The 15206-nt window shown below is 39.9% G+C and overlaps 1 protein-coding gene and 1 long non-coding RNA gene across 4 annotated transcripts; one reads left to right on the forward strand and one right to left on the reverse strand.

Moving 5' to 3' along the window:
• The first annotated feature begins 20 nt into the window (after positions 1 to 20).
• On the forward strand, positions 21 to 12766 carry LOC105679755 (katanin p80 WD40 repeat-containing subunit B1-like). Of its 2 annotated transcripts, XM_012379991.2 has the most exons (15): positions 21 to 453; positions 1299 to 1429; positions 1569 to 1913; positions 2128 to 2315; positions 2391 to 2541; positions 2617 to 2780; positions 2856 to 2977; positions 3188 to 3244; positions 3587 to 4136; positions 4381 to 4678; positions 4943 to 5122; positions 5201 to 5277; positions 5363 to 5437; positions 9624 to 9743; positions 9889 to 12766. In XM_012379991.2, the coding sequence occupies exons 1-15, from the start codon at positions 420 to 422 to the stop codon at positions 10019 to 10021; spliced, it is 2625 nt and encodes an 874-aa protein (XP_012235414.1). In that variant the 5' UTR covers positions 21 to 419; the 3' UTR covers positions 10022 to 12766. The 2 variants fall into 2 exon arrangements, with proteins under 2 accessions (XP_012235414.1, XP_012235415.1); XM_012379992.2 differs by lacking the exon at positions 3188 to 3244 and having other exon boundaries at positions 22 to 453.
• On the reverse strand, positions 4555 to 10008 carry LOC137001921 (uncharacterized). Of its 2 annotated transcripts, none has more exons than XR_010891721.1 (5): positions 9867 to 10008; positions 9530 to 9793; positions 7226 to 9404; positions 4863 to 6825; positions 4555 to 4695 (listed from the first exon to the last, which is right to left on the reverse strand). It is a non-coding gene; the product is annotated as an uncharacterized lncRNA (long non-coding RNA). The 2 variants fall into 2 exon arrangements; XR_010891722.1 differs by having other exon boundaries at positions 4558 to 4695; positions 4859 to 6825.
• Positions 12767 to 15206: the final 2440 nt, after the last annotated feature.

The following is a 15206-nucleotide window of genomic DNA, read 5'->3' on the forward strand; positions in this document are numbered from 1 at the left end:
CGTTTTTCAACGTCACTTTTCTACCCACATGCGTGTGAGTAGACAGAAGGAGAAGGACGGAGCGAGAGGTTCTCGAGATGAGATACGGCGGCAACGAGGAGGAGGTGGCACGAGCAGTTTCCTGAGTGAGAGAGGCGATCGTTTTCCGCGCTCGCGAAAAGCGTCACCTTTTTCTTTCACGTTCACCCGAAGAGGGGACGACGCGACGTGACGCGACGCCACGCGCCGCGGTGCCCGGTCGCGAAAAGAAGGACACCACGGAGCAGAAGATAAAAGGAGGCTGTTGCTGCTGTTGCTGTTGCTATTGGTAAACATGTTACGTTCGCGCGGCGACAGCAGCGAGAGGAGATCGTACGCCGTGCGCCAACCGAAATCCCGAACTTTCGTCGCTGCCAAATAAGTCTGCGCGCAGCACGAACATGGCCTCGTCGACGAGAAGATCCTGGAAACTCCGTAAGATCATCGTCCACGGGGATACGAATGTCCCGACACGCGCGCGCGCATACTCGTCCTTGCTTCCTCCGCGAGAATTCCACTTTTCGTTCTTCCCGCGGACGAACAGTTTCTGTTTACAAGCCCGTTCAACTGCTGCCTTCGCGGTTTCTTCCAATTATGGTTATAACTGGCCTGTCAAGGATTTGTCCCGCGGCGAGAATGTGAAGCCGTTTCTCGGCACGGAGACAGGCAGAAATCGACGTTGAATTGTAACGGTGTCGATTCTCTACGGACAATTTCTCTGTTTTTATTAATAGTGGATGATTCTTGTTTCTTTACAAAATATATTAACTTTACCCTTTTAAATCATAGCGAGGAAGAACTTGTATAGATAATATAAATTGTTGTTAAAAATGATTGTATTTTTTTCAATTTCTCAATTATGAATTTGAATAGACAATCTGATAAACTAATAAACTATTTACAAGTTGTCCTATTTTGACATTTTCCAATTATGACTATAGCTTATTTGTTAATGATTTCTTCTATATCAGAATGAGAAATCGTTTCTTAGAAGGCAAGTTAATATTGTACTGATTCTCTGTGGACAGAAAAGTGATCATAATATTTCAATAAACAATAGATAATTCTTATTTATCATTATCAAACAACTTAATTCTCATCTTTTTAGATAGTAATACAAAAGTCCAAGATTACATGAACTTGTTCACAAATAAGTTGACATTTATTGGTAAAAATCAGCTATAGCTATAAAACTGTCTTTTACGTATCACTAATCAGTATGCTTGCATATAAAATAGATGTGACATGTTATATTTATATCTTTCTTTTTTTTTGCACAGAGGAATTTGTCGCCCATACGCCAAATGTCAATTGCTTGGCATTAGGCCACAAGTCCGGTCGTGTCCTGGTAACTGGTGGCGAGGACAAAAAAGTAAACCTATGGGCCGTTGGAAAGCAAAATTGTATTATGGCAAGTATTGCATTAATAGTTTTGTTATCATTGATAAATTTATTAAAATAATTCACTACTGAATTAATTGCTCGACACACACGCTACTTAATTTGAAGAAACATTGTATAACAATAATGATATATGCATTTCCTTGTAGAGCTTGAGTGGCCACACCACTTCCATAGAATGTGTACGCTTTGGTCAAACGGAAGATCTGGTATGCGCCGGCTCACAGACGGGTGCGTTGAAGATTTGGGACCTCGAACATGCGAAATTGGCGCGCACGCTGACAGGACACAAATCCGGAATACGTTGCATGGACTTCCATCCTTATGGAGAATTATTGGCATCCGGAAGCTTGGACACGGCAATCAAATTGTGGGATATCCGGAGGAAAGGCTGTATTTTTACCTATAAGGGGCACAATAGAACTGTGAATAGTCTAAAATTCAGTCCTGATGGACAGTGGATCGCCAGCGCGGGGGAGGAAGGAATGGTCAAGGTAAATTAGATTTTTTTTTTGGTTATTTTAAAGCAAAAGAAAATATTACCTTTCTATTATTTCTTTAGTCATTCGCGTTTAATGATGGGTTTTTATCCTCTTTTTGCACTTTGCGACATTTCTGTTCTCATCTATATCGCACCTCGCATAATACTTCGTATTGTTTACATGCGTGAGAAGAGAAATATTGATGTTTGTGTTACTTTCAAATCAGCTGTGGGACCTAAAGGCCGGTAGACAACTAAGGGAATTTTCAGAACACAGAGGGCCGGCCATGACCGTCGAGTTCCATCCGCATGAATTTCTGTTAGCTAGCGGCAGCGCCGACAGAACAGTCCACTTCTGGGACTTGGAGTCGTTTCAGCTCGTATCTTCCACGGAGCAGAATTCTTCGGCCATTAGGTAAGCCAGGACGACAACAATTTTACGAATATATATATATGTTCGATTGTCATCTTAACTTTCTTATCGTTTCAGATGCTTGTATTTTAGTCAAGGCGGGGAATGCCTGTTCGCCGGTAGTCACGACGTCCTAAAGGTTTATGGCTGGGAGCCGGGCAGAATTCTAGACACGATACCGACCGGCTGGGGAAAAGTTCAGGACATTGCCGTAGCTCAAAATCAATTGGTAAAGCAGGAGACGCATAAAATTTTCAATATACGTTCAGTATACGACCTCTACTGAGACATAAACTCGTTTCAGATCGGCGCGAGTTTTCACACTGCGAATGTCGTTTTGTATGTGTGCGACTTGAAAAAGATCGCGCCGCTGGGAGGAATATCCGCCGTTAGTTCGCCGTTCAGTCACGGGAATTCCCTGAGGAAGAGCTTCTCGAGGGAGCGACCGATCGGATTGAAGAAGCACACGTGGGTTTTGCGAAATTCGAGTTTAACGCCCAGATTCGGGTGTTTCGGTGGCCGTAATATTTTATGCGCTTGTAGATTGGAGGTGCGAACGATAGAAGAGGCGGACAAATCCGGCACGGATCCGGAGGACGAGGCCACTTTCGCGGACATACCGAACGTGACGGACTACAGGGATATTTTTCAGCCGAGCAGGGCGTGTAAGTGCCTCGCTACATCCGTCTTGTAATGTCTCATTGTTCTGCAACAAAAATTTTTCCCCTTCCGCTCTAACAACTAATCCAGTCCTTCGCGATCACTAACGAACACACCGATTAAATACACAAACACACACACACGACACTTCCAAATGCGAATGCAAGTGTTGTATATAGTTTGTGAATGAGCATGCCGCGCATGATATGTTTCAGTGTCTCGCACACCACCTCCCGAATCCCTCGAGGCTTTCCAGGAGCCTCACGACATAGGTGAGTTGCGTGCAATAACCTTCGCACAGTTCGCAATTTACTAAATTGCGACGCACGTTCCAGTTGAACGAAGTTTTATAATATTTCGATCTTTTGCGAGTGTGCCAATCGTTAATATAATTTAAGAGATTCGCTGTAATGAAATTTGAGCATGACGTATGCTAAAACTTCAAAAGTTAAATAATATAAAAGTATTTTTCTAAATAAATTAATTATATTAAATTTGTTAGCCAGAAATAAATTTCTTCCAACTTTGAATAATCATTGATATTTTGCTTTTGAAGTTTTTATTAATTCAAGGGGAGCAAGCATTCTGTTCACAACACCGTTAATCTATTTTAGATCCGGCGCAGCCGCAGATACTGCAAAATCTCTCTACCTCAATGTCGAACCTGAGCACGATGGAGCGCGAGCAGGTGCCACCTGTGCCGTCGCCCTCTTCGCCGCCCCCGCCGGCGCCCACGTTGCCCTTGACAAAGCCAGTACCAGTGCGCGTTCAGCCGATCAAGTCCTCGCCGCCAGTCCAGAGGAACTCGATCACGTCGACCAGCCAGATCAGAGCGAATCTGCAGGCGAACAACAGCTTGAACCAACGCGCGTCCAAGAACTTCGCGTCCATACCGCCGTTAAGGCAGAGCATCACGCCGCTGCCCGGCAAGAGAATAAGCGCCAATGATCAAGCGGTGCTCACGTCGTCTCAACCCTTAGGGCCGCAAAGATCGAACTCGACCCTGACGCCGCGTGTCGCACCGATGGCCGCGGTGATCCCCGTGATGGACGACGGTAAGCTGAAGAGTAGAGTGCCTAGTCCGGATTCACCGAAGCATTATTTGAGGAGGCAGCACAGCAGCAGGGACGGCGAGCAGGGTTACGAAAGCGACTATCCTGTACAGTACGTAGCTATAAGGATCATTTTATATATAGAAATGTAGGAAACAAATATCATGAATATTTACAAAATGCTAGAAATAAATAAAAATAAATAAATGTCAAATAATTATAAATTTGCACGAAAATTGATAGAAAAAGATCTTTTTCCGCAGAATACATTTGTGATGTTTATGAAAGAATTGATTATTCATAACGGAAAAAAATATTTCCTGTGACGATTAAATTCAGCGCGGCTTTTGTTGCAGAATTAATAATATAAGGCACAGTCCTTCGGATCCTGCACTCAACAGGCCAAACACCGCGCAGTCGAGATCGACGTCGCTCAACCGGAACTTTGCTACCTCAACCTCGACTGCGCTGTCGGCGCGTAACGCCTCCACGACCACGAGGAAGTCGCTTAACAAGGCGCAGGTTCCGCCGAATCCTAAAGTCGACGTACGCGTCTCGCAGATAAGAAGTAACGTCGAAGACACGGAAAAGGAGGAACTGGTGCCGATGAGCGCCGACAAGCCTTACGGCTTGGATGTAGAAAATTTTTTACCGGTGAATAACTCCTTCATCTGAAAATACATAAAATTCATAAGTAATAAGATACGATAAGCCAAAAATTTTGTTACATAAAATAGATCGTTTTTGAAATTTGGAATACATATTGCAATTTTGTTATATTTAATTCTCTATATGAATATTCGCAAATTTGATTATATTTGAAAAAAATTATACCTACGATCTTTTTCTCGCGATATCTGTTGTAATTTATTTTCGGCAAATCCTAAAAGTTCATGTGAAATTATTTCTGTTTAACAGCACAGTTACACGGGTTCCACGGCGTTGGGTTACTCCACGATGAGCGTGCTGACAGAAATGTCGGAAGCTGAAGTATTAAATAGTATGATGCGGAGCCACGAATCGATGATGGCAGTACTTAAGAGTCGGCATCGCTCATTGCAAATCATATATTCCCTTTGGCACAACAAAGATCTCAAGGTAATCATCCATCTGTCCTCCTGCCGAAAAATACAAATTGTGTAATTAGTGATAAATATTAAGTTCTATTGGTTTTAGGCAGCGGTGGACTCTGCGGTCGCGATGAATGACTTGGCGATCATCGTCGATCTGCTGGGCATCCTCACGCTAAAACAGTACGTAGTTTTTTCAATGAAACGATTCCAATCGATGAGACGTGTTGATCTGTTTTGATATTCAACAGCATATTTTCGTTTATAGATCGATGTGGAACTTGGATTTGTGTAATTCCCTGCTCGGTCCTATTAGCGATCTCCTTCAAAGTAAATATGAAATGTGAGTATAAAATTACAATATTGCTCTACATTTTCTTCTTTCTATTTCTGGAGCTAAATGATACATTTTAAACCACAGTTGACGCAACGTGTTGCTTTAAAATAGTTTGCTTGGTTTTTTTTTGTTGAAAAATTGCTTTCAAATTTGTCGTGTTTCGAGCTGAATCTGTTTCAGTACGTTTGTATCTATTCAATAGCACGTTTGTATCCGCGTCAGATTATAATTTGCGTGCGCATCTCGTTGCCGCATCATGCACATATTTAGAGATGACACGGTGAATATTCATCATTCCACGCCGCACGGTCTGCATCTATTATCATCTAAGATTACTTCACCTTCAATGGTGAAACGCCACACGCGGCGTAGTATTGGAAAATCGAGACACCCTTTCCGAGAGGGGCCGCGCTCTCTCGTTTCCACCCGTTCGGGCGATGTATTACGAGGTCCGGGGTCGCAGTATGGGAATGGCTAATTTGCCGGAGCGGGGAAACCCGAGGCGAGCGTTAGGGCGGTTCGCGAAATTAGCCGAGACAATAGGAGATAGCGGCAGATGCAAATGCGACGAGGTGCGCAGATCCTTCCTGTCGCGCGCCGAATTTGTATTGTTGTCGCGAGGCGAATTGAAATTTGAAGTGCCGCACGCTCGCATATGCCAACGCAGTGTGATGACAGTGGACAGACAGGCGGCCTGAAGTGTCATCTTGAATGCCAAACGGTCGTCGTTGATCGCGAATGTAAATTTGTCGAAAAATGGACGTATGTTTGGTCGACGATGACGTAGAAAAAATTTAGCGAAGCAGAGAAAAGTATAGAAAGAGATCTTGTTATCTAAAGTTTTTAAACATTTTCTGAAAAATTCTAAAGTTTTAAATATCTAAGAGTTCAGAAAAAATCTAGATATTTGTAAACTCAAAAAATTATTTGAACTAGAAAACTTCAAGTAATTAATTTTTTTCTTTGCGATGGTATTTATTGAGCAATCACGGAAATAATAATTATTAATTTTTGTTATATAAATACCTCAATAGAAAATATTTTTCACATATTTGAAATTTTGAATTATCCTTATTCTATAATTATATGAGCAAATTAAAACGGTTTCTCGTCAGAGACGCGCCACTTCCTGGGCGTTCAGTTATAAATCCGAAAGAGAAGGAAAACGCTTGTCTTTTATGCCCGTTTGACGTATGAAAGTGGGCGATTAACCGACTGCCCTCAGTTCCAAGCTGTTGTTCTGTTGTGACGAGCAACGACTGTTTCCTTCCGCGTTTTATAGACTGCTATTAAAATGGTCTTCAATCTTCATTCTTCGCTGCATTGCCAAAATCGCCATATTGCACTCTTCTTGATTATAAAACTATAATTCGGCAACGATTCCGTGAGCACTCCTGTGAATTTTAGAAATCATGATTATAATTTAATTCTGTTTCCTTCTATCAAAATATTTTTCACAAATATGTAACTGTAAAATTATTAGATTATCATTTCATTATTTCAAATGTTATTGAGATTATTTAGAATCAATTAGCTTCATTATTCGCTATAGGAATTATATTTAAAACGATTATTTATTTGTTGCAAAATATAATCTTCTATTGCTTCGTTATATTCTACTTATTTTTTATACTGACGTGCAGTAATATTAATATTACAAATGTAAATATCGTTGTTTTACTACTGTATTTCAATCTCTGTCCGATCGAAAGCACTTCAATATTAATTTGACGATTAATTAGTCTTATCGAATAGCAGGTCTGTCGTACAACTTCCGACAGCCCTGAGGGTTACCTTTTTCAAATTAGGCTTCGATCGAGCACTACAAGCATCTAATAGCCCAACGCACTTCCCGTTTCTTTTCTTTCTCTCCATCCGGGTTTCTTCCCTTGTTCTCTCGTGCTAAGTGTTTATTATCCTGTTCAGTGGTAAGAAGTTCGTAACACACGTATACATCTACAGGGTGGTCCAGCTGAAGCATGAAAAGCCATTTTTCTGTGTACAAGGATGATTTGTCTCTAATAACTTCTACATTATTTTTTATTTAAGATTTAAAGAATTTTTAAATAATTTAGATTGATTGATTAAATATCTTTTCAACCTGTTCAATTTTAAGGAAATAGAACTATTTTTTTTCAACATTTTGATACAATTTAAAAACTTAATTAGACCACTCATGCTATTAATCGCTCATTACCCGGAATAATTTCAGTGAGCCGGTTAATAGCAGTCGCTTATTAGCACTTCGTGCGCCCATACTTAACGTGAAAAGTGAATTCAAACTAATTATCCGCCGCTGGACAGCTGTCGTACGCAGTCGCTCGTAAAAACGATACAGTCGAGCCATTTGTTGTCGTCATTCCGTTCGGAAATAACTATCTAGTCTTCTTTTTGTGTCTGTTAACTTTCTAATTATATATTTTTGAATTATTAAAAGAATGACTTATATTATCAAATAATATAATATAAGAAAGGCATTGAGAGCCGTCGCGGAATGTTAGTGCGAAATTTTAATTTTTCTTAAAGAAATTAATTTATTAATCTACGTGAGACAGTTAACTTTGTACACCGATCTCTGGTTCGAGATACTTAAAGTGTACGAAAATTTTAGTACATTGTTTTCACATATGGAGAATCAGTATGTACTGATAGGAATTATTGGAAAGAAAGCAAGAGAGAGAAAAAATATCAGGGCGCGAGTGGCTAAGCCGGAAATTGAACTCGGGTCTTCCGCTTGCCAGGCGAATGTTCCTTTATATGTGTTAGATTGACTTATATTAGTTATTTTTCCATCTAATTATTTTCCTGGAACAATTGACTCCAAGAGATCCTCATTTCTATCTAAAATTATTTCTGGCTGAAAGCAATGCCATTAGGAACACTCTAATAAATGTTTGTGTATTCCATTTTCCGAGGAGTGGTGCTTATTGTATCCCGATTTCGCAATCGGAGCGAAATATATACAGGCAAATATATACATCTTGAACGGTGTGTTATGTAGTGGCAGTTTGCATATAGCTCGCTCGTCGTTTTCACGGCTCGTTCGTCACGCTCTTTCGTCCTGGACCCGGTGCCTCGTGAGAAAAAAAAGAGATCGTCGGCCAGAATGTCCAGACGCGTGTCACGAGGGAGGGTTTGCGCCCCGCCCGATCGTTTTCCAATTCCGCGATCGCTTCTCCTACCCTCCTATTTCCCCCTTTACTTTTATCTTGATCCCTATTGATCTTGCTGGTCTTGAAAAAAAAAATTTGCTACGGAATATTGAAAATTATCTGACAGAGATAAAAAGAGAAGAATAAAAATATTGATAAATTATTTTATAATCGATAATTGATATCTTGGTATTAATATTGATATTCATTATTTGCTAAAATTAATAAAATTAGATAATAAATAAAATAGCTATAAATTATAATGAAAGTTAGTTTAACAAAATATTGCTAATTTACAAAATTTAAACGATAGAAAAAGAATTATTCTATAATTATTGATTTTTTAGTTTATATTTTCAATAATATCTTCAAATTACTTGAATAAATTTAGACATCTTTTTAAGAGAGACGTTTTTATTTTTCCTATCTCATATATATATATGATTCGATCGTAGTGGTTTCCTATTTTGTCACAAGCCGCATAAAATCCGGATCGCGACGATGCATGGTGCATTATACAGGGTGTGCCGATCGACGTTGCATTCATGAGACCGCTCGCGATTCGTCTCGCCGATTCGGGAACGGGAGCTCGAACCCTTTATCGCCCGTCCGTCCGAAAGCGAGAGCGTGCTGAATCGCGCAGGCAAGCCTTTCGTGCCTTTCGTTATTTATTGACGTCGTTAGTGGGCCTAATAACGCCCGTTTCACCGAGCGGACCAGGCGTGACCGAACCGGTGGGTGTTACGAGACTACCGCAGCTTCTATCATTCCACGACTCTGTTCCCAGCCTGCCCTTTGAGTTTCCAGACAAACGAGCAGTCCTGTAAAATAAATAAATCACACAAATGCTCGTAAACGTAAAATGACCACAGATTTATATACTTCAGCGATAAATTATCAGATTTAATTAGATTAATTGAACGAGTGTAAAAACAATTGTTGTTACCTTTGATTTTTCCCATATAATCGTTTAGAACAACGTATGTGATGTAGATGTTATTTGTTATCGCTTATCCACGCCAAATTTGCATTTGTTTCAGGTATATAACGGTAGCTTGTTCGGCATTGAGACTTATTCTTCGTAACTTCGCCCCAGTGATAAAGTCCAACGTGGAAGCGCCCCTTCACACGATTGGCGTCGATGTGTCACGAGAGGAACGGTGAGTTCTGTTCGATGTGACGCTTATATCTGGACATTTTCTCCTTCTATCTGCAATATTCAATCAATCAGTTATTTAACCAATTCATTAGTTCAAGTGTTTAGCGTTGTAAATTTCACGAACCTCTTCACTTTGTCGATTCCAGGTACCACAAGTGCCTCTCCTGCTACGAGAAGCTCACCGCGATACGGGCGATCCTGCTGAAGAAGCAATCTGCGCCCGGCAAACTCGGCGCCACGTTCCGTGAGCTGGCGGTGCTCATCAGGAGTCTCGAGTGACCGCAGCTACATCGTCCGAGACCTTCGTGAATTCCACCGCCAATATCGTCGTCGGTCGACGATCGTCGGCTCCCTCCCGATGTCCGTCGGGAACGAAAGGCGAGCCGCGCCGCGGCCGCCACGACGACGCGAAACGATCCCGATCGAGAAGCAGCGATGAGATCACGGCCCGCTTCGTATCGGGGGAACGTTCGCGAAACCGCTGCGTTCCTGCTGCTGCCTTCTTCCGCCACCATCGGTCGACCCGACTGTCGATCGCCCCCTCCTCGTCGTTGTCATCCTTACAGCCGCGCAAATCTTTGGAGAAAGCGAATAAAATTACGAGACGTTCGTTACGCAGTCGCCGAACAGTCGGACGAGTCGCGCGGTCTATCATTGTTGATAGGAAAAAAAAGAAAGAGAGAGAAAGAGGGAAAACCAGTGAACGAAAGAAAGAAATTTGTATGAAGAAAAGTTTGTGAAATTGAACGAGAGACGAGTGAAAGCGAGAAAAGATATTGTCGTCTAATGTATTCAATGCTGTACTGAAGCATCAGGACCGACGATTTTATCGATGCTTAGAAACGCGTATATTTTTTGAGATATTTTGAGATTTTTCTCTCGATTATATACATTTTTGAAATTACTTTTATTTCTAATTCAATTAAAACAAATTGTTCTTTAAGAGCCTTCAACAAATCTCTAGTATGGTATTTTTCAAACAATAAATAAAGCATATCGTTTTGTGGTCTCTAAAGAACAATTGGCTCAAATAATCCGAATTGAACGTAAACATGTAATGTAACTCATCTCTGTTAATTTAATTTTGTCTAATTTATTTTTGCCGAAAACATTTTCATCTCTGTGTGTTTTAATTAACAAGGCCCTAAAAGTCCACTATAAAGTAATAGTGGGAAAAAAAGGGATCCGCATCCCGATGCGTCAGTATGTCGATTTTGGAGTATTTACACAGAAATTGACTGGGAAATGCCTCTAATGAGCGTTGGTAATCGCGCAGCACAAAATGAAAAGCTTCGTTGAAGCCGCCACCGCGAGTGGTCGATTGTTTTGCGCCGTTCTTGCCAGATCGTAGAATCGAATGCGCATCGAATGATTCGTGCGCACGGCTGCATCAGCCTTATAATCGCGGAGGCGACGAGCGCGACGACGATTAACCCGATTAAGTGAGTAACGTAGGTAGCATGTAACATCCTCCTTAGCGTACGAGAGAAAATGTATTTTTGCAAGAGGTATTGCGTCGTTTGCTAATAAAGTAGGTGCTCTAACCGTAGGCGTAGATACCTTGACTCCTAGCGATAAATCGCGAGGTGTAACGAAAGCCTAAGAGCGAAATTTGTGTGTGTGTGTGTGTGTGTGTGTGTGTGTGTATGCGCGCGCGCGCGCGCGCCTGAAACGATGGGAAGGATCGAAAATTGGATGGGGAGAGCGATTCATTTTATATATACGCGTCTAAATTATTTTTTTACGAAAGCGTCGGTGAAGATTTTATCAGGGCGTTTAGCAGACGCGATCACATGACATTCAACGGAGATTATAAATGCAAGAATGTCGATGAAGCGTCGACGCTACGATGTATAACTGTTGCACGTGTTTAAAGGAGAACGCTTTTAAGGAGAAGCTTTTTATACTCGAAGTATTATCATCGAACGGACATTTTAATCGGCGTCGGAATGCAAGGGGTGAAATAAATCCACCCTGAAGACAATTCACTGCTTTGTGAGATTTGTCATCCTTCATGTTTTTCTGTATTATTCATGATTTTGCCGTGCTTTCGACGTGATCAGTTGGAAGGCAGTGACAGCGACAGGCACGAACTAAATAGTATTAAATAATCAAGCATTGCTCTTATCATTGCATTGTAAAAGGACGATCGTGTCATGCAAAAGAACGAAATACGGGTTTGCAACGTAAATCGGATCAGTATTGCCCGAAACAGTATTCATTCCCCGAAGTATTGTTTGCACAGAATTAACTTGCATCGCATTTAACGCTGAATGTAGTTTTCTTCATTCTTGATTTTAATTGCCTAATACAATAGAATGAGAATTCGCTACATTTAGAGTTAAATTTGCGATAGTGATCGGCACCAGTCGCTTGCACTGCCATTTATCTCAGCACGGCAGTATTCTTGTTTCTGTATTATTTTTTTTGCGTCTCAGTGATCACTATGTCATATTTAGTCAATTTCAGTAGCTTCTAAAAATCGCCAGCGAAGAACATTCCGAGTCATACCGAGATACTTTTATTCAAAATTTCAAGATTCTATTATTTAATCTATTTCAAAATATTTTATTAAACGGGCACATTGTAAAACACCGCAATTATGAAATTGTAAATTAGAATGCAAGATAAATGTGACTTGGAGTGGCTCTCGCGTGTGTTCCTCAGTTGTTACTGTCACACACACACATCGTGAAAGTTTTTACTATTGATTTTAATCTAGAATATATCACATTTAAATCATAATTAAGTTCGTTACGTCTTCTACAATCGCGATTCGCTTCCCCTTCCAACGATCCTGATTTCCGCCAAGAGAGGATTAGTTACTAAACATAGTGCAATACTTGATCGTTGCGATCATCGATTGTCCTCCGCGAGTGAAACCTGAATTTTCTCGTTCTTGAGAGAAACAAGTGCGCTGCACATAGAAATGGGTGCAGAGGTGTCTTAGAAAGATATTGCGATTTTTAACACGTTGCCTCAAAGTATTATGCAATAAAGCGTACAATAATTTCGTTAATTTTACGTTTCACGTCTTCTATTTTTTTTTTACTCCGTGCGACGTCTTCATATACCTTCAAAATAATAATCTGTCCCAACCCTTTGCATTGAAAAAAATTTCCATGATTTTATGGCGATAAGTAATTTCTATCCTAGATTGAATAAAATTTATTGAATTTTATTATAAATGATAGAAAAGAGAATTCACAAGAAACAATTCAATGCAAAAAATATTCAAAACAAATCGATAGGAATTGACAAAAAATAGTGAAAACCGCAAAATCTACTTTTTATTTTTCAGTGCAATGTTAATAAAATCTAAAAAAAATCTGTTTTCCACTTTTATACATGGAAATTTTTATCATTTAACTTCCTCATATTTTTGCGCTATTTAACAGAGGCCTAAAATCATCTATATTTTTAACAAAGATAAATTTTCGCGGATCATAGTTGGTTGCGTTTTCGCAGAATTGCTGAGAAAGAGAGGATGTCCGCTCAAATCTCCACTCATGTAGCCTAATCGCCTTCAAAAGGTGGGTGGGAAAAGAAAAATTACGAGGATACTCGTCGGTTCCGTCCAACGTATTTTTATAAGGAAGTGAGAAAGGGAGAACGAGAGTGAGAAAAGCGCGAGAGTGCGCGCGTGTGTGTCCTTTAAAATGCTCCTGTAAAATATCCTGTACTTATCGCTCCGACCGGTACGTTTCACGCGAAGAAAACGTAGCCGGTTTTAACTCAAGCTTACGCTCATACAACTCATACATCGCGCGGTATCGCGCTGCGTTGTGAAAAATCACTTGAGGAATGCAACTTTACTCCGAGTGGCGTCAATGTTTGTCGCTAACAATCTTGAAAAACTCGTATATCGCGCTCTAATGTTTTATTAAATTATTTTATATGTTATCTACTTCCATCGGATAAGAAATTTTATCGTTGTTTTACTCCTTAGATAGATGTTAATTTAATGCGTTATTTTTGTTTCATTTTAACATTTCGACTCTTAGATGCGTCGATTATGTCATCTAAACGGAATAAATAATAAATAGCATTATTTATTCTTCTGTGTTGTTTTATGTTTCCTATAATTTTATTCACTTACCATAATTTATTTTGTAAGGGATGTATAATTTGAAATGTTGTCGAATGCTGCGATAAAAACGTGATAAAGTGAATTATTCGCGAAGTATGAGCGTCTGCTGTCATTAAAGATATACCTCTGTCTACTTTGCAGCAAGAGTCGGCACTAATTAGTAGTAGCCTAATTTTGGGATGCCATTTTAAGCGAGCGGCGAGCACTTTTGATATCGACATTGTAAATACATTCCATTCGGGAATTCTATTTTATACTTATTCTATTATATTCTCGAATATTACTACGATATATATCGCATCGTATTTATCGTCTATTATCTCGTAAACAACACGGGATTTTCGTTCATATCACAGAAACTAATTCAACAATTAGTATCAATATTCCAATTAGAACCAATATATATATAAATTTCTTCTCTGAAGGAGTTGGTACAAATACAATGCAACTGTAAATACTCTGTAAATATAATCACACGAGAAAAAGAATTTTTCACAAGAACTTGAGCCTGCTTCGCTGTACAATTGCCATCCTAATTTCATTCAGGTAAAAATTTGCTTGGATATTTACGACTGTTCTAAAAATGTACATAAAACTTCGTTGCAATTACAATCCAATTAATCCGGACGGTCTCATCATTAATTATCTTCTAACTGATATGTAGAGAGACCGTCCAGGATAATTTCATTTAACTATATATCTCTCTCGACGACTCTCGTCGAATCTCACAACTGCCTTAATAACGATTCCGAGGAGACATCTTCTTTTGATCTGTGCCGATTCGCGTTCCACGCCGAACGCGCGTAATACGTAACTTTATAACTCGTTAAGCCCGTCGTCCTGTTCGTAATTGTGTATGCGATCAGGTCAAAATAATAATTCTCTTTCACAAAAAAATTATGTCAATTATTTCATCCCGTCTTGATTAACTTCTGGAATTTTTGAGCGAATGAAAAAGTCGACAACTTCTTTTCCGAACAGCAACGCGCTGAATGTTATATTTCAGATTGTCAGCGATTGTCCTGCGATTGTTCCGTTATGAAACACTCGCGGTATCTCCTAATAAGATTTTTTTACGAATCGAAGAAGTCGATAATCCGGTCTATCGAGTCTCTCATCCATCAACGTCGCTTTTTATCACACTCACTTATCCTGTAAAAAAAGGGTCGCCGATTCGGACTATCTGTATTTGATCGGCGATCTGCACTTCCCTTAAAGTCTAATCCTTGTCAATCAACTTTTTTTGTGCGCCACAATCGAGAGTGATAATTATAAGATAGAGACGATTATTTTTAACGCAAGTTTCTCTCTGTGTTTAAAGATTTAGCGTAAAATTGAAAGACATTTAAAAACAAATTAAATTAAGGAATTACG

This window comes from Linepithema humile, chromosome 1, assembly GCF_040581485.1.
Source record: "Linepithema humile isolate Giens D197 chromosome 1, Lhum_UNIL_v1.0, whole genome shotgun sequence".
Lineage (NCBI taxonomy): Eukaryota > Metazoa > Arthropoda > Insecta > Hymenoptera > Formicidae > Linepithema > Linepithema humile.